We start from the raw sequence: 26,269 nt of genomic DNA on the forward strand, positions 1-26,269 counted from the left end.
TTAAACTGAAAAAGAAAGAGCTTATTGGCAAATTAATAAACTATCTCTTAAAATATTTTCAGATCACATTCTTGAAATCACAAAAATCAAGTGAACTATAGTGATTATGGTTTGGCCACCTGAAGTGCTGGAAAGTAACTTGTTGGTATATACACATGAAGATAGTTTACAATAAAAATATATTCAAATATGGGGACAAGAGCTTACATAAGTCCAGTGGGTAGGGTGTTTGCCTTGCACACGGCCAACCCAGGATTGATCCCTGGCATCCCGTATGGTCCCCTGAGCACCACCAGGAGTAATTCCTGAGTGCAGAGCCAGGAGTAACCCCTGAGCATTGCTGAATATGACCCAAAAAACAAAATATGTACTCAAACATTGAATTTTGAAGTCTGAACTCAACATGTTATATGCAGTACTTTGAAATATAACTTCTTTGATTAAGTTGCATATCATGCCAGAAAGATTTTGTAATGCCAGTGACACAGAGAAGTTGGCAAGAGTTTAATGATAAAGCAAAATTTCAGTGCCAGTATCTGATTGCTTGTCTTGCAGTTTTCAGGAAACCCCATTTTTCTAGCTCTTGCATTTTCGTATAGGTATAGAGAAGGGCTGGCAGCTGTAGAACAGGAGGTAGGCTGTAGCAGTTTGAACTGAAGTGTCTGGAATCTCACTGACTCGTGTGTCATCAAAGCTGTACCACGCCTGGCTAACTGAGTTCTTGCAGAAAGCTGTGTAGTGGCCACCATCCAGATCCCCAAAGTGGTTCTAGGGGAGGAAGAAGGTGAGACTTAGTGTTCACAAGGGACTGCTTAGACTGCTGGAACAGAAGAGTCAAGAGATACTTTTAATCCGTTACACAAAGAAAATAATTTCTAAATAGACCCTGAGCCTGAGTACCATGGCCTTTCCCCATCCATTAGCAGAGCGCGAATCCTGAGGGCAATGATGATTTAATCGACTCTTTGAGTGAAGTAGAATAGTTTTTGATATAGTGTCTAATGCTTAGCACTTAATACTCTCAGCACTTACTACACTAATACTCTATTAAACATTAAAAGAAACTTGAAGATAGTCATCCTTCCTAAATGACCTGTAGCGTTTAATTTTGTAGCTAGGCTAAGACGGACCTGAAAAAAGACAGTTTAACATTAGAAAAAGACCTTTCAACAGCTGCATATTGCTACTGCACAATTTCAGGGGCTTGTGTCAAGCAGTCCCCTCCGTCACTGAGGCTCCAAAACCCAACTTTTCTGTGCTTTTCCCCATGTCTGTCTGAATCCAGACAAGGGAGAGCTTTGCCTGTCAGCTGTGTGTAGGGAGCGGGGCCAGCAGGCGGCGCCCTTGAACAGGATCCAGGCTGCTGCTCGTTTTGATATGGCCCGTGACCTAGAGATACATTTTATATTTTTATATGGTTGAAAACAATAATATTTTGTGAAATGTGAAGTTATTATAAGACTCAAATTTCAATGTCCTTAATAAAGTTTTACGGGAACACAGCCCTGGCCATTTGTTTGTTTTTCAAGTGGCTTCTTTCACATTACAAAAGCCAAAGTTTAATAGTTGCAACATAACGCCTGAAATTCTTTCACAAGATAAGTTCACTGACCCCTGATGTGAAGAGGAAGAAAGGAGTTTTTATGGTGAAGGCAACTGTGATTTCAGTTCTATAATTAATACTACACAATGACTAGGAAATTGAGATTACTTCTCCATCTACTAAAGCATGATACTGATGCTTATCTAGATACTCTAAGAAATAAAAAAGCAAAATTGGGAATGGCCAAAGAAATAGTACAAAGGTTAACGGTACTCGCCTTGACTGCAGCTGGCCTGGTTTGATTCCTGGCGTCACCTCTTTCACTTGATGTTGAGAATATGCTAGGGGAGGCAGTTCAAGACGGCAGTATAGGGAGGCGCCCCCCTCCAGCACACCAGCTATACAGCTTTCCATGTGGCAGTGCATGAGGATGAGCAGGGGAGGGGAGGAGCGGGTGTTGTGCTCCACAAAAGCACCAGTCCTTGGGATCGTCACTAGGCAGGTTCCAACAAAACGTCTAGCTTTCTGATCAGTTGCTGAAGAGAATCCATTTGCTAAGTGCAGATTCACTTACCTCAGGGCCAGAGCAAAAGTAGCAATTTGATATTTTTAACAAACATAAAATAAATTACTGAGTGCCTGCTATGGGGCAGGCTTAAGCCGTGGTTGGGAAAATCGGGGACAGTGGTAGAGGGAAGGTGTAAAGATGGCGGGATTGGTGTTGGAATATTGTATGTCTATAGCAAATCATCATGAACAACTTTGTTAACCACAGTGTTTATCTAAATTATAAGGGGGAAATTGGGGGCTGGAGCGATAGCACAGCGGTAGGGCGTTTGCCTTGCACGCAGCCAATATGGTCGACCCGAGTTCGATTCCTCTGCCCCTCTCGGAGAGCCTGGCAAGCTACCGAGAGTATCTCGCCCGCACGGCAGAGCCTGGCAAGCTCCCCGTGACGTATTCGATATGCCAAACACAGTAACAACAAGTCTCATGATGGAGATGTTACTGGGCCCGCTCGAGCAAATCGATGAACAACGGGAGGACCGTGACCATGATAAGGGGGAAATTAAAAAAAAAAACAATTTGGAAAGCAAGCTAAGGCCAGTTCGGAGAGCCGGAGCACATGCTTTGTGCGATGGATGGAGGCTTGGGTTCTTGGGTTCAATCCCTGCCAAAAAGTAACATGCTAGGGTTTGCCCCCCAGATGTAAAAACCACATCAGGCATGCATACAGAAAACTCCAATCCTAAAACATCTGTGAGAGAAAAGGCCAGGGCTCTGTAGACTAGGCATGAAGAACTGCCAGGTGAGAACTGTTTGGTCCCATTTGTGTGCCTACGGTCATTCTGTTAACAGGAATTTTTTTATACAGTGGGGGATGGGTACCTGGTGGGATACACCGCGGAGCTCAGGGACTGCTCTGGGCTCTGTGTTCAGGGATCACTTCTGGCAGTCCTGGGGGAACCATGTGAGGATCATCCTGGGGATAGCTGCAGGCAAGGCAAGTGCCCGAGCCCCTGTATTATCTCTCTGGCCCCCGATGGCGTTATTTTATATAGAGAAAATATCAAAGACTCCATCCCAAAATCATTAGAGCAAATTTAAGTATGGTGATACAAAAAAAAATTCAAAACAGACATCACTCATCACTAGAACTCCACATAGTATTGGAAATCCTTGCCAAGCAATTATGATATAAGAGGTATTTAAATTGATAAAGAAGCCAGACTCACTACTTGCAGATGACATTGTACTTAGAAAATACAAAAACTACACCAAAATACTTGTAGAAACAATAAAGCCTATGTAGTAAAGTGGCAGGAAATAAAATCAATACACAGAAATTTATTGCATCTTTACAATGAAGTAGAAGAGAAAGAAAAAAAAATTTTTTTTTTTTTGCTCTTTTGCTTTTTTGGGTCACAACTGGCAATGCTCAGGGGTTCCTCCTGGCTCTGGAATTACCCCTGGTGGTGCTCAGGGGACCATATGAAATTCTGGGAATCGAACCCAGGTCAGCCGTGTGCAAGGCAAACGCCCTGCCTGCCGTGGTATTGCTCCAGCCCCAGAAAGAAAAAAATTTAACTTTCATTCACAGTTGCATCCAAAAAAAATAACAAGTGCCTGGGAAACAGAAAAGATTATTTTAAATCATTTAAAATAGTGACTACAAGGAATGGCTTTCTTGTGAATGGATTGGAAGAATTACCATTAAAATGATCCTCCCTAGGCTGAAGTGATAGTACAGTGGGTAAGATACAGTGGATAAGGCCCTGCACGTGGTCAATCCATTTTTAATCCCCAGCATCTAATATGATCTTCTGGGCACCACCAGGAGTAAGCCCTGGGCACAGTCAGTGTGGCCCCAAAACCAAAATAAATGATTCTACCCAAAGCACTTTACAGTTTCATTTCAGTCCCCATCAAAATTCCAGTGGCATTACTTACGGACATGGTACAAAAACTGTTAAAATTTATGTGAAATAAAAGTAATTAACCATCTTTGAGAAAAGATGGTTTTTCTATCCCTGCCATCAAATTACACTACAAAACAAATTGTGTGTCCTTGGGGAAAAAAGCCAGACTCTCCTGGAAGAGACTGACAGCCCAGAGACAGAACCTCTGTGTATGGACAATTAATCTATGCCAAAGGAACTATATGATAGGAAGCAAGGGAAGCCTCTTCAACAAATAGTGCTGAGGAAACTGGTTATTTTTACCATGGTAAAAAAAAAATGGATCAAAGCCTCAAAAGTAGACTAAAATGTATCAAGGAAACCATTCTTTTCATGATGGTGACTTTAGAGGCATTTTCAATGATTCAGTACTATTGACTTAGGAAACATCAGCAAATGTAAACAAATGGAGGGGCCAGAGCTACAGCAGAGCAAATAGGGTGTTTGCCCTGCAATACAGCTGACCCAGGTTCAATCCCCAGTATCCCTTATGGTTCCCTGAGCCTGCCATGAGAGATCCCTGATCACAGAGCCAGGAGTAAGTCCTGAGCACTGCAGGTATGGCCCAGAGTAAGCAAATGGGACTACCTCAAACAAGATCTGAGATTTATAAAACAACAGGAAATGAACAACCCCATCAAAAATAGGGGGAGGAGCTGAGCAGACGGCTTCCTCAAAACAGCATAAAGGTACATGGAAAAGTACTCTTCATCACTTCACCAGGGAAATACGAAACAAAATAACAGTGCAGTTAACAGTGCAAATGCAAATCACAACAACAGAACCTCACACCAGTTAGATTGGCACTCATCACAAAGACCAGAAACAACTAATGCTGGTGGGGATGTGAGAAAGGAATTCGGATCCACTGTTGGTGGGAGTGTCTCTGGTTCCACTTCTCTGGAAAAATGGTATGGAGATTTCTTTTAAGAACAGAGCTTCCGTGGAACCCAGGAAGTCTACTTGGCATCAATTCCAAGAGAAACATTAAGTCAGAAAGATATTTGCACACTCTAGTCACTTCGGTGCTAGTCACAAAGCCCCAAATCTGGAAACAACCCAAGTGCCCAACAATAGTTGAGTCTATAAAGAAACTGTGGATGAGGGAAAAATGAAATCTTGAGAGTTTTCTGCAACCTGGATGGAACTCGCGGGTGTCGTGCTAATGGAAACAGACCCTGAAGAACCTGCCTCTAGAAGGGTACTCAGCCAGAAGTGGGGGTTCTGAGGGGACCTGGAAGCAGTGGTGGAAGTGCCCTGAAAGGCTATTTGCAGGTGTGGTGTAGCAACATTTTTCCTGAATAATGTATGAACATTATTGTAAATCACAGTGCCTAAATAAAAGGGATTTTTTTTAAAGCAGTTGTTATCAAATATCAAATAGAATAAACAACCATTAGGAGAAAGGGTACCCTTGTCCACTGTTGACCTGGTTGCAATTCCCAGCATCCCATATGGCCCCCAAACACCCCCAGGAGTGATCCCTGAGTGCAGAACCAGGAGTAAGCCCTTGTGCATCTCTGGGTGTGGTCTCCAAACTGAACAAATCCACTATTTGGGACATTTGAATATGGATTTGTGAATATGTGATGGAATCTAACGTTTCCTTATGTGCAATACTGTGTAGGGAAAAGCTGATTTATGTATGGATGACAGTCATCGTATGTGCAACTCAGAGATCATGGGATTATAATAAAATGCATATAGTGGCAAAATGTTTAACTACAGTTCATTCATCTTTTCTGAATTTTTGTAAATTTTTATTTTACTTGTCAAGGAAACCAAATGCTCAAGAAGGAGGGGGAGAGGCTGGAGTACTTGAGGCAAACTTAAGGCCCCAAGTTCGATCTCTGGTACTCTGCCCTACCTGCACCCCACCAGACACCACTGGATATACCTGGGCCCAAACACTGCATCAGGGACCAGCACTGAACAGTCAGGCCCACACGCCTTATAGCATTACCAGCCTGGGCACTGCTTTGCGATGCCCCACCCTCACTCCAAAAGGCTTATCAACATTAATCTTAGGAAAATGTAACTCAAAAATCACAAACCAGCATTTCACACTCACTTAGGTAGGCTAAAATGAAAAGGGAAATTGGAGTATTTGCAAAACTATGAAAGATGGTGATAAGATTGAGAAAAGTTTAAGGCAAGCTAATTATCAACATGTATGAATATAAACGCTGAGGGAAGTGAAAGAATATACGTAATATGCCAGATCTAAAGCATGCAAAACAATATGGCACAGTGCTCGGACACGTAACACAGATGATGAAAGATAAACGTGTGCACAGGAGTGGGCTGGAGTTGATAGTCCAGTGGGGAGGGCATTTGTCTTGCACATGCCCAACCCAAGTTCAATCCCCGGCATCCCAGACAGTCCCCTGAACACTACCAGGAATGATTTCTGAGTGCAGAGTAGGAATAACCTTTGAGCATTGCTTAGTGTGACCACAAAAATAGAGAAAAAAAAAAAGCCTTCCTAATTTTCAATATAGTGGTTATGAAAGAATGGAGAGGACTGGTGTCTTCTAATTTTTTCTCTTTTTTCTTTTGCTTTTGGGGTCATACCCAATGATGCTTAAATTATTTCTGGCTCAGAGGTCAGATATTACTCCTGGCGGTGCTCAGGGGACTATATGGATGCCAGAGATCGAACCCATGTTGGCCACACGCAAGGTAAATGCCTTATGCTGTGCTATCTCTCCAGCCCCTGTACTGGAGGTGTCTTTAAAGATGCACAGGGGCAATTTTATGAGCATGTTGTTTTGTGGTGGTTGAGGCCTCTTGTGTGCAAAGCATGTGCTCCAGCTCCCCCAGCCCTCCCCCAGGCCCCTGCCTGCAAAATTTTATCACCAACATTTTTCTGTGCCTGAATCAGAAATGTTTCATCATTTTAAAAGCGTTCTTTCGGAAATGGATAATTTGAAGAGGATTGAGGAATACATGCTGTTTCTGTATGAATGCACTTGGAAATATTTGAAGGGACATCCTGTATGAGAAAAATGTCATTTTGCGAACAAATGTACAAGCATTTATTAACTACAACGCCACGTATCACTTGTTAGTATTTCAGAGGACAGGAATGAGGGCAAAAGGAAGAAAGCAGGAGGAAGTTAGATTAGGCCCGATACTGAGCGGCTTATTAATAAGTAGAGGCAGCTTAATACAGTAACAAGGTACACAGACTACCTGGGCTGACCTGTCTGGCTTTAGATTCTGGCTCTTTCTTTCCTAGGTGGTGTGACTGCAATCAAACTATTAAACCTCCCTGCAGCTCCTTCCTATTCAGTAAAATGTGGGTAATAACTATGCCCAACTCCTCTTGATGCCATAGTAAGGACTGAATGACTAATTGGAAAAGCACTTTTAACTGCCAAGTATCAGCAAACACTGTTTGTAACAAAGGAGACTGCCTTCGAAAGCAGGAAGTGGGGCTTATGTGATAGTCCAGCGGGTAGGGCGTTTGCCTTGCATGTGCCTACCGGGATTCGATTTCCACCGTCCCATATGGTCCCCTGAGCACCACCAGGAGTAATTTCTGAGTGCAAAGCCGGGAGCAACCCTTGTGCATCACCGGGTGTGATCCAAAAAGGAAAAAAAAAAAAGCAGGAAGTGCCTCAAGAGTCATAAGGAGGCTGGCGGAGGCTGTTAAGGATAGTGGGGAGCAGCATTTCCCGACCTTTCCTAACTGTGGCTCCCTTCCAATCTTATTTCCTTCCTGTGTCCCCCCAACCCCCTCCTACTAGCTGTCCCCTTGTTTCCTGCCATGACCCCCATTATATCTGTGACCCCTGGGAAGATCCTAGGGGGTCCTCAGTGAGAAATACTGTTGCAGAGGTATCCTTCCCTTCTAGTCTGCATTGGAACTTCTCAAACTTCAAAATGCATTTATTTGATCTTGGTAAAATGCACAGACCAAGCCCAAAAAAGTCTGAGATGGAGCCTGAAATCATTTCAAACAGCTGAAACCAATGCTTGAGCCCCAGGGATACACACCTGAACCCACGCAGCCTCTTCTAGATCACAGCTTAAAGATGCCTCTTTGGTGTCTCCAGCCCACAGAGATATTGTGCAGTAACCCAATGCTACAAGTTTTAGGAATCCAGTTTCACACCGTTTCAAAAAATTAGGTTACATGTCACAATTACCAAAGCTAGAATAACTCCCTCCCATCCCACATTCTCCCCCCAACCCCCACCGGCCCCCCAACCCCTGCCCTGCTCTGGTAACCACTATTTATGCTGGTCACTTTTGTGTTAGTCTCCAACAGCAAGGAAGACAGAAGTCATGGGAAAGAAATTGGTTACATCAAGCCCCAAAGCATCAGTATGTCACACGCACAGGATAAAACCATCACACAAGGGAACTTAACTTACTAGTAGGGGGTTTGCAACTTACACATTTGGCAGGGCTTTAATATCCAAAATTATAAAGAACTTATTTAATTCAACGACAAGAAAACCAACTCAATCAAAATCGGAAATATCTGAATTGACACTTCTCCAAAGGCAACATCAGATGGCTAAGAGGCACACTGAAAAACAGCACGTCCGTTATGAGGGGAATAGGAATCAAGACCTCGGCAAGATCACAGCACACTGCAGAGAATGACGTCATTACAAAGAAACAAGGAGCAAGTGTTGATGAAGAGACAGAGAAAAAAGAACACACATGTGCTAGTAGTGGTGGTACCATTTCTATGAAAAATAATAGATTCAACAAAAAATTAAAACTAGGGGCTGGAGCAATAGCACAGCAGATAGCTCATTTGCTTTGCATGCGGCCAATCCAGGTTCGATCCCTGGCATCCCATATGATCCCTTGAGAACCATCATGAGTGATTCTTGAGTGCAGAGCCAAGAGTAACTCCTGAGCTTCTCTGGGTGTGACCCAAAAAGCCAAAAACAAAACATTAAAACTAGAACAACTGGGGCTGGAGCAATAGCATAGCAGGTAGGGTGTTTGCCTTGCACGCGGCCGACCCAGATTAGATTTTTGGTATCCCATATGGTCCCCTGAGCACCACCAGGAGTACTTCCTGAGTGCATGAGCCAGGAGCAACCCCTGTGCATTGCCAGATGTGACCCATAAAGCAAAAAAAAAAAAAAAGAACAACTGTTCAATTCTTGGTATGTGAAGCTTGGGGAAACACCAATTACTATATATATATCAAATCACAGCACTATTATATATTATTACACATTACATAAGATATATAATATGAAATATAAGTATATAATACATATAAAATCACAGCACTATTTATAGTAACCAAATAGGTAAACAACCTAAATTTTATCCATGAATGATGATTAAAGATGCTTAGGTACACAATTGAATACGTCTCAACTCAGCTGTAAGAGAAAATCTTTCCATTTGCAACAACATGGATGCAAAACAATGGAGGGGATTCTACAGATGCAGTGAGAGAGAGGAAGAGACATCAAGGAAAGGCAGAAGGATTCAACTGAATTCAGACAGATCTGGTTCTCCAATTTACTTCACATCTTGTGTTCTGTTCAATCGTTTTGGTATTTTACTCACCACCACTGCACAGAGATTGTATTTCGGGTGTTTCCTGAAGATTGGACAAATGTACGGAGTGAGGTCCAAGTTTGTGAGTGGGTAGTTAATAGATGTTCTCAGTTTCCTTTTCATTGTGCCGAGAATGTCAAATCTGGCGAGGAAAGAAGGGTGGGTTAGAGTAAACTGAGTTTCTGCTCATGAATCAAGTCCAGAGACCTTGATAAATGCCACTGAGAGTTCAAAGTGATTGCTTTTTTTTTCTTTTTGGGTCACGCCCAGCAGTGCTCAGGGTTTACTCCTGGCTCTACACTCAGGAATTACTCCTGGTGGTGCTCGGGGTACCATATGGGATGCTGGGAATCAAAGCCGGGTCGGCCACGTGCAAGGCAACGTGCAAGTACACTCCCCACTGTACTATCTCTCCAGCCCAAAATGATTTCTTAGATAGGCACAGACCACCTGCACACAAATCGCTTTTTTTCTCATCTGTGTATTTAGAATCTCCTACCCAGAATCCTCTTAAACCAGACTGGAAGCAGGAGGGAGGGAGGAAGTCACAGTCTGGAGTGACAGACAAGGACAGAGGGGGAGGGTCAGCCATGACTTCCGTGACTTTTGGGGGTGCCACGCTGCGCCACCTACACTGAAGCTCAACCCATTCTTGGTGTGATTTTAATATACACTGCCTCGGCACTGGCCTGTCTGCTAGCTCTGAAGTTTCAAGATCTTTATAAGATATGTTTTGTGACACTCTAGTCACATTCTCTATGTCATACACAGAACACCCAGGCCCACAACTGATCAAAGCTTTTGGGGGGAAAAATGTTAGTGGCTGACTTTGGAATCAAATTACTGGGTGAATCTGAGATATTCTTTTTAAAACCGTTATTAAAACACCATGTTCATAATACAGTTTTTTTCAGGCATACAATGTTTCAATCTTACCACCGGTATGACCTTCCCTTCTCTAATGTCCCCAGATCCCCCCCCACTCCCCCACCTACCCATATAACAAATTTATAAGGCATAGAACATGTTTACTTCAAACTGCTTGCTCCAACAAAACTTAAAGAGATGGCAAATGGTCACGGTCACTGTCTTCCCATTATTCATCGATTTGCTCGAGCGGGCCCAGTAACGTCTCCATCATGAGACTTGTTGTTACTGTGTTTGGCATATCGAGTATGTCACGGGAAGCTTGCCAGGCTCTGCCGTGCGGACGAGATGCTCTCGGTAGCTTGCCGGGCTCTCCAAGGGGGCAGAGGACTCAAACCCAGGTCGGCCATATTGGCCACTTGCAAGGCAAATGCCTTAACCTCTGTGCTATCGCTCCAGCCCATGGCAAATGGAATTCTCAGAAAATAAATTGGCTAGAGTTCCATTTGTGGATATTCTTTTCAATTTTTAAAAATTTATTTTTAGTTTTTGAGCGGTACCTTGGCACTGCTCAGGGTTTACTCCAGGCTCTGCACTCAGGGATCACTCCGTAGTGATCTTACTTCAACAGAACTGAAGTCAAGTGACACCAAATAAGGAAGACGTTAGGTGAAGTAGATATGGATGTGTGTTATATATACGTCGTGCTCAGGACTTACACCTAGCTCTGTGCTCAGGGATTACTCCTGCTGATGCTGAGGGGACCATATGTGGTGCTGAGAATCGAACCTGGGTCTGCCATGTGAAAGGTTCAAGCCCTACTCTCTATACACTTGCTACATATAATACACTCTCCAGTCCTTGCTATATTTTACTGCAAAATTTTTAGATATTCCAAACACCACTGTACACCTTAAATGGGTGAATTCCATGATATGCAAATTGTATTTTGAGAAAATTCTGTATGTGAGGTGGGGGGGCAGTAATCTGGTCACAAAAATTTCAATTCTCTTTTTTTTTTTTGGCTTTTTGGGTCACACCTGGCGATGTTCAGGGGTTACTCCTGGCTCTGCACTCAGGAATTATTCCTGGCGGTGCTTGGGGGACCATATGTATGGGATGCTGGGACACAGGTTCGATTCCCAGCATCCCATATGGGGCAAGGCAAACACCCTACCCACTGTGCTATCACTCCAGCCCCTCGCTTACCTTTTTAAATGAAAGATCATAATTTTGGGTGCTTTGGATATAACAGCCCTCACAGCGGTCTCCTGCTTGGTTTCACAGAAAGAGCAGTGGATCTGGTTGTTCCAGGTCAGTGTGTCTTGTTGGAAAAAGCACTGGAGACACTCCTGTTGGGAGGGGAAAGTGTTCAGTGACCACAATGGGAACACCATCACAGGGGCTCCTCAGGCCAGCGCGCCCGGGGACAGCAGGGCCCCAGGGGTGCCCAGACACAGTGCAGCTCCTGGCCGGAACCGAGCCACCTCTTCCTCAGGGCGCCACAGCCCCCGTGTCTCAGCTCCAGCAGCCTCATGTCTACTTTCTCAGAGAATGATGCAGCCGCCTGTGCTGTTCTCACTAACCCAGTTACAGGCTGACAAATATCCTGTCTCAGGGGTCTTGGGTGGCCCACAAGGTAGACAGCAGACAGGAAGGGAAGAGTAGGTGACCTAGGGGACATTATCTGTGACACCTGGCTCCCTGGTCCTGCAAACCGTGGGCCTCCAAAGAGCGACCATATGACCACAGCAGAGCTTGCTGGCTCTATGCAGAGTCCCTGCAGTTCATGTGGTGATTGTCCCCTTGGCAGCTCGGTCTGAGAACAGAGCCCAGTTCTGAATACCTCGTGTATGTACCTATAGACCATGTATATTTATATCTGTATTGTTTTGGTGGTGGTAGTTGCGGGGGTGGGGGGGGATAACACCTGGCAATGCTCAGGGTCTACTACTGGCTCTGCATTCAGGATCACTTTTGGAGATCATTATGGGGTGCCAGGGATTAAAGCTGGATTGACGGCATGCAGGGTAAGTACATTACTCACTGAGCTATTTCTCCAGCCCCTTATATATGTATTGCTTTTTTAGTGTTTTTTCTCTGTCTCCCACTGCTCTCCGGTCCTGATCCATCTCTACAGATTAATATTAGTGCTATTATGGTGTAGAAAACTTGATAGGTAAATGGTGGTCCTGCACTCTATCCTCCCAATGCATTTCACAGTTTTTGTCCAAAAATGGAGCTCAAGACTAAATAGCAGGACTCTGTTTAGACATCACTCCTAATTGTGCTCAGGAGACTATATGGAATGCTGGCAATTGAACCCGGGTTGGTTGCATGCAAGGCAAGTACCCTACTTCACTGTCCTACCTCACCAGTCCCTATTGAGAAAACAATTTTAAAACAATCTGGACCTGGACCTATTACAACTTTGTAAGGAAAGGCAAAGAAAGGTTTGCCAGAAAATGTCAATTCCCTACACACATGAACGCAACATACTAAGCCCAACTAGCTTCTCAGTTACACGAGGCTCTTGTACAGAATACCTCTAGAAATACAACTGAATTCACAGTAATTTGGGGGTGGTGCGTTGCTTTTTTAGAAAACATTATAATCCGGGGACAGCAGAGAGAGCAGAGCGAGGAGGATGCTTGCCTTGCACATGGCCAACCAGGGCTGGATCCTCGGCACCAAGGTAGTTTCTTGATCCCCATCAGGAGTGATCCCTGAGTGTAGAGCCAGTGTCAGCACCGTCAGGCATGGCCCCCTCAAAAAATTATAATTGTGGGTTTTCCCCTAAATTTTTATTTTATTTTTTGGGAGGGTCATACTCGGTGATGCTCAGGGGTTACTCCTGGCTCATGCGCTCATAAATTACTTCTGGCAGTGCTCGGGGGACCATATGAGATGCTGGGGATCAAACCCGGGTGGGTCCCATGCAAGTCAAACGCCCTACCCGCTGTGCTAGCACTCCAGCCCAGCCCCTAAATTTTTAAAGCAATCTATTTCATATTAGAAAAGGTAAGAAACAGGGGCTGGAGAGATAATACAGCAGGTAAGGCATTTACCTTGCACGTGGCCAAGCTGGGTTCAATCCTCAGCACCCCCATATGGTCCCTCTGAGCAGCACCAAGGACTGAGAGAGAGAGAGCACAGTGAGGAGGGCAGTTGCCTTGCTTGCAGCCAATCTGGGTTTGATCCCTAGCATCCTATATGGTCCTCTGAGAACCACCAGGAGTGACTCCTGAATGCAGAGCCAGGAGGAACCCCAGAGTATGACCCCACAACTAAAAAGAAAAAATAAACAAAGAAAATGTAGGAAACAGCTCTGAGAAAATTCAGGGCTAGGGCAAAACCAGACAAAAGAAGTCTCTAGAAGCAGAGATACAGCTCAGCTGGCTGCTTTTGCATGCTGGAGGCCTAGGTTTGATCCCTGGTACTGCAAGTTCCCCTTAAGCACCACCAGGAGTAGTCCCCCTGAGTACAGAAACAGGAGCAGCCCCTGAGCATCGGAGCAGGGGGTTTGCCTAAAAACAAGCAAAGCAAATGGTTTCCTGGAGTACAGGCCCTACCTGCAGTGTGCACTCAGACTCAGATGGAATGGGGAGGGAGAGGACAGTGAAGACTTCGTTCCTGTAGCTGCAGTTCTCACACTTCAGGCACATGACGCTGTAGCTGAGCTGCCCCTCAAACAGACGCGTGATGATGGAGGACTCAGTGACCAGCATCTTTCTGCAGCACCTTGGAACAGAGCTTTTTTCATGCGATCTCCGCTGGTACTAGAGCAACAGGACAGGGTGGAGGCACTTGGGTTCAACCCCTGGCACCACATAAAGTCCCCTCCCTTCCCCCCTCAAAAAAATGAAAAGGTATAATGCAAAGACTGAGTCTGCCTCTCAGAATGACCAAAACCACATAAGTCTGGATTCAAGTGACAAGTGGGCATGGTTTTTAGAGGATGCAAAATTTCTGGTAATTTGGGCATTCCCTCCCAATGAAGCTGAGGAATGTTTTACCCCAAACATGGTAAAACACATGTCTCTGCCTCCCAAGTTAATATTGATGACAACGTGCTAGAGTTAAGACACTTCCCCTTCCCCTGGGGCCAGAGCAAGAGTCCAGAGGGGAGAGCATTTGTATTACAACTTGGCTGACTGGATTTAATCCCTGGCATCCCATATGATCTCCGGAGCACCTCCAGGAGCAATTCCTGAGTGCAGAGCCAGGAGTAAGCCCTGAGCATTGCCAAAAAGCCAAAAAGCCAAAACAAACAAACAAAAAAGGCACCTTCCCTGGGAAGAGAGTAAAGTTTTTCATCAAATAAAATAAAAAAATATTTGTTTTGTTTTCGGGCGGGCCCCACCCAGAGATGCTCAGGGGCTCCTCCTGGCTCTGCACTCAGGAATCACTACTGGTGGTGCTCAGAGGACCATATAGGATAATAGGGATCGAACCCAGGTTGACTGCATGTCAGGCAAGTGTCCTGTCCACTGTTCTATCTCTCTAGTCCCAATGGTAAGATGTTTAACCAGTTGTCGGGCCAGTTAATTTGAAGATAAAACAAGGAATTTGATCTTTCATCTGGTACCTTTCAATTATGATCCTAGACCTCCTATTAGAAACCTTAAAAAAATTTTTTTTGTTCCTTTGGGTCACATCCAGCAGTGCTCAGAGATCACTCCTGGTGGACTCGGGGACCATATGGGGTCCCATGGATCAAACCCTGTCAGCCACGTGCAAGGCAAGCACCCTACCTGCTATATTCTCTGGTCCCTATATAGAAAACATTTTTAAAACAAGAAAATCTTAAAATCCTGAGAGTAAGCCTTGTCCTCTAGTATGACTCTTAAGTGCAGCTCTCACATTGCTGAGGGATTTCTGTAAATGTACTTGAACAAATTGGCACTGACTGTGACCAATGTTACCAGAGGTTAACCCTCAGGAACAAGAGAAGTTTCAGGGACAATATCTGCTTACAAAAATATCATCAATCCTCCAAATGAAGACCAAATATGCAGAGCTAGAGTGGCAGAACGACAGGTAAGGCATTGCCATAGACCTGGGTTCCATCCATGGCATTTCATAGTTCCCTTGAGCACCAGCAGGAGCGATCCCTAACTGCAGAGCCAAGAGTCAGCCCTGAGCAACTACTTGGTGTGGCCCCAAAACAAACTGAAGCAAGACCCAATACACTTCTACTGTTGTTGGTTTTTTGTTGTTGTTTCTTTGTTTTTTGGGTGACATCTGGTGATGCTCAGTGTTTACTCCTGGCTCTGTACAGGAATCAGGGCTTGGGAGATTCTGGGGATTCTGGGGGCAGAACTGCAGTTAGCCACATGCCCTACCCATTCTACTATCTCTCTGGTCAGAATGCTTCTACTATAAAACACTTGTACACATTCACTCATTCCTTCTCCATCAGTTTCTTCCAGATCACCGCAAACTCCAAACAAACAGTGGAGTCAGGAATTGACTATGTTCCTCAGTGATCTGAGTAACTCCTGTTTACGTCCTGATGACCCATTCATGCCTCAGTCAGCTCCAATTGTGGGCACGCTGCCCCCCACTGTCTTCTCCGAGCACACATTGCCACCCAGGGTGCCAGGTTGTGGAATGTGCCCAGGAACTCGACTGTTTCTTCTCGGATTGGTGTAGAGGACCTAAACCAGTTTTACTGACCAATGCCCTCCCCTAGATAAAAAAGGAAAGGCATCCTGAGTAGTTGATTATTATTAGCACTGTCCTCCCATTGTTCATCGATTTGCTCAAGCGGGTCCTAGTAATGTCTCCGTTTTGAGACTTGTTACTGGTTTTGGCATATCGAAAATGCCATGGGGAGCTTGCCAGGCTCTGTCATATGGGCGGGATACTCTCGGTAGCTTGCCGGGCTCTCAGAGAGGGATGATGGAATCAAACCCGGGTCGGCTATGTGCAAGGCAACCCTACTCGCTGTGCTATCACTCCAGCAGTATTATTAGTAAAAAATAAAAAATGGGTCTGCAGATGAGAAGGCTTTACTCGTTATGGTTTATAATAATTTAGGTATGAGAGCAGCCTAGATTAGCAAGATGATGCTGCAGAAATAAAGGACATGTCTCTGGTGAGGTGGGTTCTCAGTTCTAGAAGGAAGGCAATTGAATGCTATGAACCAAGCCCTTTGTCTCTGACCATGTTCTGTTTTGGTAACTGTGTGTCCTAATGCAAAGAGAGGCTCGGATCGGGCTAATTTGGTGTGAAGATAAAATTCTGCCGTACTGGGCTGAAGTAATAGTACAGTGAGCAGGGAGATTGTCTTGCACATTGCCAACCTGGGTTCAATCCCTCGCAGCACATATGGTCCTCTGAGCCGCACTAGGACTGATAACTGAGCAGAGAGCCAGAGTAAGCTCTAAGCACCTCCAGTCATAGCCCCAAAACAAAAACAGAAAGCAAAAATAAAATTCTGCCATACATATAGATAATATATTAGATGGTGAGTACAACCTTTGTTTTTGTTTTGGGCCAAATCTTTGGTGCTCAGGACTGCCCCCTGGGGACCATATGTGGTGCCAGGGATTCAATCTGGGTTGGCCAAATACAAAGCAAGTGCCTTAACAAAACATTTTGAGTTATAAAGTTCTAAATGTTCATGCTATTTTTTTCAGTAGGGATTAATCCCAAGATCTGACATATACAAGACATTTGCTCTACTCACTGTCACTGTCAGTGTCCTCCCGTTGTTCATCAATTTGCTTGAGCGGACCCAGTAATGTCTCCACTGTGAGACTTGTTACTGTGTTTGGCGTATCGAATATGTCACGGGTAGCTTGGCAGGCTTTGCTGTACGAGCAAGATACTCTGGGTAGCTTGCCAGGCTCTCCGAGTGGGGCAGAGGAATCGAACCTGGGTCGGTCGAGTTGCCCACGTGCAAGGCAAATGCCCTACCCACTGTGCTATCACTCCAGAGCCATATTTATGGCTTCTAAACATTCTATCACATGAGAATAGAATTTATAAAAGATGTATTTCTGAGCCAGGATTTTAGCTTTTGCCTTTCATGTGTGGGTATGAGTCCCTGTGTTAGCGTCCTAAAACTTTTTTAAGTTGATTTTTCTTTCGGCTTTGGGGGACACCCAGTGGTGCCAGGGAACCCATTCCAGGGATCAAACCCAGGTCTCCTTCATGCAGAGCCTGTGCTCAACTCACTGAGCTATTTTTCTGGTCCCAAGATTTCCACTTTGAACCCTGTGGTGACATCTCCCACATCACACATGGTCCCTTGAGCACAGAACCTGGATTAAGCTCATAAACACCTTCAGGTATAGCCCCAACCCACAAGTCAAACAAAAATATGCCACTGCAGCACTTGGCAAAAAACAAAACTGGTCTAGTGGTTCTTACACCTGCTGATTCCTGCAAATGACACTTAACCTTTCTCAGAAGAATACAGTGAAATGGAGTAAGAGGAGGGTGGGTTTTGGAACCTGAGCCCTAACAATTTATCAGCGAGGGCAGGAAGAAATGGCTCTACAGTAAGACATTTGCCTCGCATGCCTTACGCCTTGGATGCCTTACGTCCCATCCCAGGCAGTGCCAAATAAATAGCACTTGGCATTGTAGCACCCTCTTCCATTATTCATCAATTTGCTCAAGCGGGCATCAGTAACGTCTCCATTGTGAGACTTGTTACTGTTTTTGGCATATCGAATATGTCATGGGGAGCTTGCCAGGCTCTGCAGTGCGGGCGGGATACTCTCGATAGCTTGCCGGGCTCTTCGAAAGGGACCGAGGAATCAAACCCCGGTGGGCCCCGTGCAAGGCAAACACCCTCCCCGCTGTGCTATCACTCGAGCCCACCAAATAAATAAACAAAAATCTCAAGCCCTTAGAATCCAAACCGCCTCTTCCCGCGGTCCCAAGCAATTGCTGGTGAAAGAGCTGAAGCCTGTCTCCAAGCCCCCTCCCCACCCCTCCCACCCCCCCCCAGCTCACCTTACCTTTTTCAGCGCATCGTGGAGTTCATTCAGGACATAAATCAAGAACTCCTGCGCGTCCTGCTGCGTCTTTTTCATAAAGGCCGGGTAGAGGCTGCCCAGGGCTGACCGGAAGACTTCGGGCGAGACACAGTCGGAGTCTGCCAGCCACATGTCTGTCATCAGGTAGGCAAAAGCGGTGGCCACTTGACCGCAGTCCCTTGGGAGAGGAAAGGGGGCTGGTCGGTGGCCGCCGGTGCCGGCACCTGCCAGCCGCGGCCCGGCCTGACCCCGGCGCCTTACTTCCGAAGTGCGGTGATGTACTTTCCCGACAGGAAGTATTCCACCAGCGGCGAGATGCTGCACAGGCTCTGCAGGATGGCGTTCATGTAGCACGTGTTGCCCAGGTTGCGCAGGCCCGTCACCCCCTGGGAACGCTGCTGGTGGTCGTCCGCCTCGCCCGGGGGCAGGGGGTCGCCGTGGTCTGCGCACTCCGCGCTGTGCGGGGCGCCGCGAGGCACGGGGGTGCGGAGAGGGAGGAAGGGGCACAGGATGAGGAATAAAAGTATCGGGAGGGGCCGGGGCCACGCGGCAGACCCCGGTTCCATCCCCGGTTCCCCTGTATGGTTACCCGAGTGCCCCAGGAGTGATCCTGGAGTACAGCCGGCGAGGCGCCCAAACAAACCAAATCAAGTTTAAAAAAGATCAATATGCCAGCACAGTAACAACAAGTCTCAGGATGGAGACGTTACTGGGCCCGCTCGAGCAAATCGAACAACGGGAGGACCGTGACCGTGATTAATGGGCAGGGAGGGGGACACATGGCCTGCTTCCTCCCACCTCTACCCAGCGGGAATGCAATAAAGCTTAGCCCCCCCCCCCCCATACCCGCTTCTTCCGTGCCAAGGACACAAACACACACTTGGTCCTTATTAGAACTGCGAGGCCCAACAAAGAGAAAAGTTGAACCAAAGCAGGGCATGGACAACAGTGTCTACCAGCCGCCTGCAATTGCCTGGCTGAGCGTGGAATCCTATAAATCGCTCAATCTCTGGGTCGCAGAGATAGTACAGGCGGGGGCTTGCATGCAGTTGTCCTGGGTTCAGTCCCTGGCACCCCACCTGGTCTCCTGGGCCCACCAGGAGTAAGCCCTGAGGACCATCAGGTGTTGCTCACAGACCAACAACAGCAAACGGTGAACACATCCTCAGTGATTTGTGAGTTAACTTCAAATAGTCCAGCATAAGTATAATTGTCATCTCTGGCTGGCAGGGAAGGCAGAAAAAGCAATCGAAGAAATAGCATTGTAGCACTGTCCTCCCGTTGTTCATCGATTTTCCCGAGCAGGCACCAGTGACGTCTTAATTGTGGACTTGTTGTTACTGTTTTTGGCATATCGAATATGTCACGGGTAGCTTGCCAGGCTTTGCCATGCAGGCAGGATACTCTCGGTAGCTTGCCAGGCTCTCTGAGAGGGGTGGAGAAATCGAACCCCGGTGGGCCATGTGCAAGGCAAACACCCTACCTACTGTGCTATTGCTCCGGGGTGGAGCGATTGAAGAAATAATGACAAAAAAATCTCCAACACTTAATAAAAGCTCCAGTACCCCACTTCCAAAAACACTAATGAAACTCAAACATAAAACTTACGCCTATGGGGCCAGAGTTAAGAGTATAGCAGGTCGGGGCTTGCCTTCCCCCCAGAGACTGATCCCTGAGTGCAGAACCAGGAGTAAGTAAGTTGTGAGTAAGGCTAGGTGTGTTCCACTAATTTTCTTTTGGGGGTTACACCCACAGCGGGTTGGATTTGCCTTGCACACGGCCGACCCGGGCCGACCCCGGTTCGATTCCTCTGCCCTTCTCGGAGAGCCTGGCAAGCTACTGAGAGTATCGCGCCCACATGGCAAAGCCTGGCAAGCTACCTGTGACGTATTCGATATGCCAAACACAGTAACAACAAGTCTCATAATGGAGACATTACTGATGCCCACTCAGCAAATCGATGAACAGTGGGAGGACAGTGCTACAGTGCTACCCAGCGATGCTCAGAGATTGCTCCTGGCTCTGCACTCAGTGGGAATCACTCCTGGCAGTATTCGGAGGAACATATGGGATTCCGGGGATGCAACCTAGGTAGGCTGCATGCAAGGCAAATGTCCTATCTGTTGTGCTATCTCTTGGGCCCCCAGAAATAATTTTTTAAAAATAAATACCTTGAAATCACCTATTTATCACTCAGAGGTCCTGTGAGGAGCAGAGCAATGGCCAGAGTCCATTTTGAGAAAGGCAGTCATGAGCAGGGGTGAGGGAACTGGTTTTTTTTTTTTATCAAGTTTTGGGAGGAAATTGGAACTGATTGATGCAGGGAGCCCCAGAGAATTCAAGGCCTCTCATTGGCCGACTGCGAGGCTGCCCTCATCAGCTCAAGTTGGGGCAGGTGCCAGGCTCTATTTTGAAGCCCTTGCATCTGTAGAGATCCGCAGAACCTAAGTCACATCTGAGCATAAGTCAGGTTATCCACTTTTAGTGGAATACATTCTGCCCTGCACTGGCATAGGGACCTTTCTTGGAGAATATGACCCACATCATGCCCAGGGATGGAAAGCCACCAGGAACCACGTTTGAATGACATGGAATTCAGGTGGGATTCAGTTGGGAGGACCCCCTGGCCTCTTCATTCCATTTCTTCAAGGTCTTCAAACACTGAAAATCAGCACCAAGTGTTGAGCCAGTAACACCCCTCCCCTGCACTGTTCGTTGCTTGAGTGGTGGTGGAAGTTTCTATGACGGGATGTTTCTGAAACGGAGTGTCTGAAGCTGAGACCAGCCCTGCCACTCCACAGCCAGCTGTGCCCAGGAGAGCACGGAGGTCCTGCTGTCACAGGGCTCTGCGCTGCAGCTCGGTTGGTTCTTAGCGCTGGCCGCAGTTCTTCTGCTCACCCATCTGTAGAAAGCAGAAACTTCCTGCCTACACTTTTTTTTTTGCTTTTTGGGTCACACCCGGCAATGTACAGGGGTTACCTCCTGGGCTTTGCACTCAGGAATTACTCCTGGCGGTGCTTAGGGGACCATATGGGGTGCTGGGAATTGAACCCAGATTGACTACGTGCAAGGCAAAAGCCCTACCCACTGTGCTATTTCTACAGCCCCACCTGCCGACAACTTTTAACACTCCCCAAGACTGTGCAAGGTGAGTCTCTCGAGGCCTTTGCTCTGTCTCTGTCTTTTAATAAACTGACTTCGCTCTGCCCAAATTGTCTCACTCTTATGGTAAATTCTTTCACCTACCCACAGTTGGGACCCAGTGAGGCCCCAGACTCGGGCAGCCCCTACATTCCCTTCAATTTTTGCTTCCTTTTTTAAGTGGGGGGCTTCCAAGCAGTCTTCCGGGGTTCTGGGGCCAGTCCGTCAAGACAGCTCACTGTTCAGACTCACTCAAGGATGCTGAGTACTCTAGCATATTTCCGTTGGGGGACTAGGGCCAGCCAAGGGTGCTGGAGATGGGGTAGCATGTGGTGCTGGGATTTGAACTCCAGCACAGGTGCCTTTGCTGACTATTGAGCTATCCAGTCAGTGCAAAAATAGCTTTTATAATGGAGGGGGAAGTGTGCACAGAAGCACCATTTTTCCAAAAAGAGAGAGAGAACAAGGGGAAGAGTCTTGGTTTTATTACACAACTCTACAGAGTGTGGGGCTACTCTGAATGGATGCAGTTAGGAGCAGCGATCCCAAAAGTGACCATTAATTCATGGAAACAGAGCTTCCAAATCACCATCTGAAATGAAGCCAGAAAGAAGTGGGCAGAAATTATGTCTGTGAAAATGGAAATCTCAGGGGCTGGACTGATAGTACAGTTGGGAGAGAGCTTGCCTTGTACACGGCCAACCTGGGTGTGATTCCTGGGACCCTACACAGTACCCTGAGCACCATCAGGAGTGATCCCTGAGTGCAGAGACAAAAGTAAACCCTGAGCATTGCCAGGTGTGGCCTCCAAACCAAAGACCAAAGTCAAACAAACGAAAAAACCCAACCAACCAACCAACTAACCAAATTACTTAAATCTGGGGCCTGAGTGAGAATGCCATGGGTTAGGCAAGTAGCAGACTGAGTTTTATCCCTGGCACACCCGAGGCCTGCTAAGAGTGATCACTGAACACAGAAGTAAGCCCTGCGTTGCTCAGGGTGTGGCCCCAAGTTTCTCCTTCCAAAAAATCCTGTGAACGGCCCTTTCCTCCCTGTCCCAAACGAGATCCTGGGTCGCCGCCCACGAACGGCCTCTCTGGCTCCTGATCAAGCTGCTTAATGGCCATGATCCCAGAGACCCAGGAACAAATGTCGGAACCCAGCAGGTTTTAGCAAAAAATCCCTCCAGATTTGTTAAAATTTAGGAATTTCAAAATCGTGCAGCCACTATTGCAGCCACATAACTCATGTTATTCATAACCAGCAATTGAAAACAAATTGTCTACTGTTGCCATTTTGGCAGATCTGAGTGTTGGGGTAAAATCCCATTTAATAATGGTGGGTCTGGTGTCAAAATATTGAATGTAATTAGAGAGTAACTTGGAAATCATCTGCCTCACAGGTAGGGGAAGGGTGTGGGATGGGGGTATACTGGAGTTTTTGGTGGAGAGTGGGCACTGGTGTAGATACGGTTGTTCCATTGTATGACCGAGACTTAAACCCGAAAGCTTTGTAACTGCTCTCACAGTGATTCAATAAATAAAATTACAAAAAAATGGAAAAAAAAGTAAGGTGGAGTTCATACACAATTCAATAAGCCTAATCAGTGGCTGAATAAATAGCAGTACTTCTACATAAAAAAAAAACAACGGTGAAATCTGAAACTCACAACAAAAGCAGACACGTTCTTACACAAACCTTAACCAATATTTCAGCTCTTGACCACACACTGCACCATCAGTAGTTCCAGGTAAGGTGAACCTATATTTTTGTATTTGAGTAAATGATTTCTGTGGGTTTTTTTTAATGGTCTTTAATTTTGTTGTTTTAGAGCCACACCCCGCTGTCTTCAGCTATCACAATGCTGGGGTTGCTCCTGGCAGTGCTCAGAGAATCACGTAGTGTGGGTGCTCACAGCCCAGATTCCTGCATGAAAGCATGTGCCCCAACACTCATCAGCTCCTGGCATGATCTCTGCAGTTGCCTTCTTTTCTTTTTTGGGTCACACCCGATGATGCTTAGTGTGTGACTCTATTATTATTCCTGGTGGTGTTCAGTGGACTATATGGGATGCCAGGGATCGAACATGGGTCAGTCGCATACATGGCAAACACCCTACCCGCCGTGCTATAATCTTCTTCTAATTTTTATTCCTTTTCCCACCAACCCCTTCCTTTCATTATTTTTCGTATCATTGTTGGGGTGTCATGCAAGGCAGGAGCCTGAGGGAGGTCGTTATTCCTCTGGGCCGTTAGACTTCTCCAGGTGCACTGCCTGCCTTCAGCACCCTGCGGCTTCCATAATGTGATGTGATGATCTGCTCCCCCCATTCCCCAGCCCATCTCTGTACTGCTGAAATCAAGAATCTGACATTTTTTTCCTTGGGGATTGGGGCATCCAACAATTGCTCAGGGTTTACTCCTGGCTCTGCACTCAGAGATCACTACTGGAGAGGCTCAGGGGACCTTATGAGTTTTCAAGGATTAAACCCAGGTTGGAACGCACATAAGAACCTGGCTTTCTGCAGGAGCTACCAATTCTGATAGGCTCTTCTCCATTTTTGTTGAGCAAGTCATTTATGATATGTGGAGATGAGGAGTCTATCTATCTATCTATCTATCTATCTAATTATTTAGGATCTGCTAAGAGTTACGATAGCACAGCGGTACGGTGTTTGCCTTGCAAGCTGCCAGCCGGGCTAAGCCGGGTTTGATTCCTCCGCCCCTCTCGGAGAGCCTGGCAAGCTACTGAGAGTATTTCGTCCGCATGGCAAAGCCTGGCAAGCTACCTGTGACATATTAGATATGCCAAACACAGTAACAAGTCTCACAATGGAGACATTACTGGCCCACTCGAGCAAATCGATGAACAACGGGAGGACAGTGCTACAGTTATGTACCAAATATTAAGTGTGTATATAATATATGGCATAATGTATGTAAATAACATATGTAATATGAGCGTAATGTATACAAATGTTATGTATACATGTATAATCTATACCTATACGATCACGATCACGACCATCCTGTTGTTCGTCGATTGCCTCGAGCAGGCCCCAGTAACATCTCCTTCGTCCTAGCCCTGAGATTTTTTTTAAAAGTGCCATATTCAAGGCTCTTTCAGGGTTAGGAGAATGAGACCCTTCATTGTTACTGGTATTTGGCATATTGGGTATGCCACGGGGAGTTTGCCAGACTCTGCCGTGTGAACAGGTTACATTCGGTAGCCTGCCAGTTTGTCCAAAGTAGGAATGAGATGATAAGATGTCTATACCTATACATACATACAAATATATACATACATGTATTGAGAGCATAATATACACAAATATTAAGACAAAGTGTACAGGCCTCTTGGTGTTTGCCAGAGACTGTATTCTTTACAGACTATACAGAAACAGGAGAGACAGTAAATTCATCCAACATATACACCTCAGCCCAGGGCTGGAGAAAGTACAGCAGGTAAGGTCTTGCACGTGTTCCTCCTGGGTTCGGTCTCTGGCATCCCATATGAGCATCCCATCCCTGAGCAGCACCAGGAGTGGTTCCTGAGCACAGAGCCAGGAGTGTGGTGCTCCCCAAAGAACATCTATTAAATATGCACATATGTGTTACATATGTGTACAGACACATAAGAAGGCAGAAAAGATTAAGAGCATGAACTTCAGATAAATAATTGATCTTAGTTTAAAACCTGTCACTTAGCAGCTACACCATCTGGGTCTTTCTTTAAAAGTCTTTCCAAAAATTTTGTGTATGGGCCGCATCTAGAGGTGCTTGGAACCACACTCGTGTGCTTTGGGGACACGTGGGACTGGAAGTCGACCCCTCAGCCTCTCACCTATAAACATGTGCTGTACTCAAGTGCTCTCCTGGGTCCAGAAACATGACCCTAGACTACCTATTGCCTAGATATTGAGTTTGGGGCATTTCCAATGGGTCAAACCTGCAGGAACCCTTCCAAGGGAGCATGTACCCCTAACTTCTTTGCGCTCCCTGAGGACCCCCAGCCGAGTTTATCTAGAAAGCCAGAGATGGAGGCTCACAGGACATAGTAGATACCGAAGTCATCCACCGGGAAATGCTGCTGCGAGGTCATGGTCGTGAACCACGCTGTGGGCTTTCGCTTCTGTTCAGGAGCTAACGGTAATCCAATCCATTTAACTTCATTTCTTTGAGCCTTTCACTTTGAGTCTCCTTGTTTGTGATGACCTAGAGGCTTCTCCCCCCCTTAAGTGTCTGCAAGCTGATTTTCATCTGAACTTCAGGCACAATTCCAACTCAGATTTTTCCGGGCATCATAATCCTTCCCACTCACGTCAAGGTTCTAAGCAGGTTGCCATGAGACTTACTTGGTTACTGAAAGCAAGACTGGATTGCTGGTAACGAACTGACCATACAACCTCTTTTCCCGCCATCACTAACCACTATACCTAACACACACACACACGTACGTCCCTGGACCCTGTGGCATCACTGTCACTTTGGGCACTCACCCACCCTCCCGGTGCCCACCCCACTCCTTGAACTTCAATGAAGTGTTTCTCTCACTCGGGTGGGGGTGGGGGGAAGCTGAATCCCACTGCTCTACAAAATGCTGCACAGGGCTGGAGAGCTGCTCCATAGGCTGGACTCACATTTGAAATGTGGGAGGCCCAGGTTCAGTGCACAGCAGGGTCACAGCAGCACTCAGTGGGGCTAGGTAGTGCAGAGCTGGAGCAC

At 46.2% G+C, this 26,269-nt stretch overlaps 1 protein-coding gene across 1 annotated transcript; it reads right to left on the minus strand.

The window, feature by feature from the left end:
- Positions 1-456: 456 nt before the first annotated feature.
- Positions 457-25,646, minus strand: USP50 (ubiquitin specific peptidase 50). Its single transcript, XM_056135402.1, has 7 exons — positions 25,594-25,646; positions 18,666-18,860; positions 18,387-18,582; positions 13,983-14,189; positions 11,620-11,762; positions 9,553-9,685; positions 457-768 (listed from the first exon to the last, which is right to left on the minus strand). Exons 1-7 carry the CDS (start codon positions 25,644-25,646, stop codon positions 577-579), a joined length of 1,119 nt encoding a protein of 372 aa, XP_055991377.1. The 3' UTR covers positions 457-576.
- Between the last annotated feature and the right edge of the window lie 623 nt (positions 25,647-26,269).

Source organism: Sorex fumeus, unplaced genomic scaffold (assembly GCF_029834395.1).
Source record: "Sorex fumeus unplaced genomic scaffold, SorFum_2.1 ptg000111l, whole genome shotgun sequence".
NCBI lineage: Eukaryota > Metazoa > Chordata > Mammalia > Eulipotyphla > Soricidae > Sorex > Sorex fumeus.

Excerpts from the sequence above, each read along its gene's own strand:
- USP50 (XM_056135402.1), bottom strand. The coding sequence starts at position 25,646 with ATGACCTCGCAGCAGCATTTCCCGGTGGATGACTTCGGTATCTACTAT. Across the intron at positions 18,861-25,593 it reads TTCGGTATCTACTATGTCCT|CGCGGAGTGCGCAGACCACG; the intron begins GTGAGCCTCCAT and ends CGCCCCGCACAG. Across the intron at positions 769-9,552 it reads ACAATCTCTGTGCAGTGGTG|AACCACTTTGGGGATCTGGA; the intron begins GTGAGTAAAATA and ends TTCCTCCCCTAG.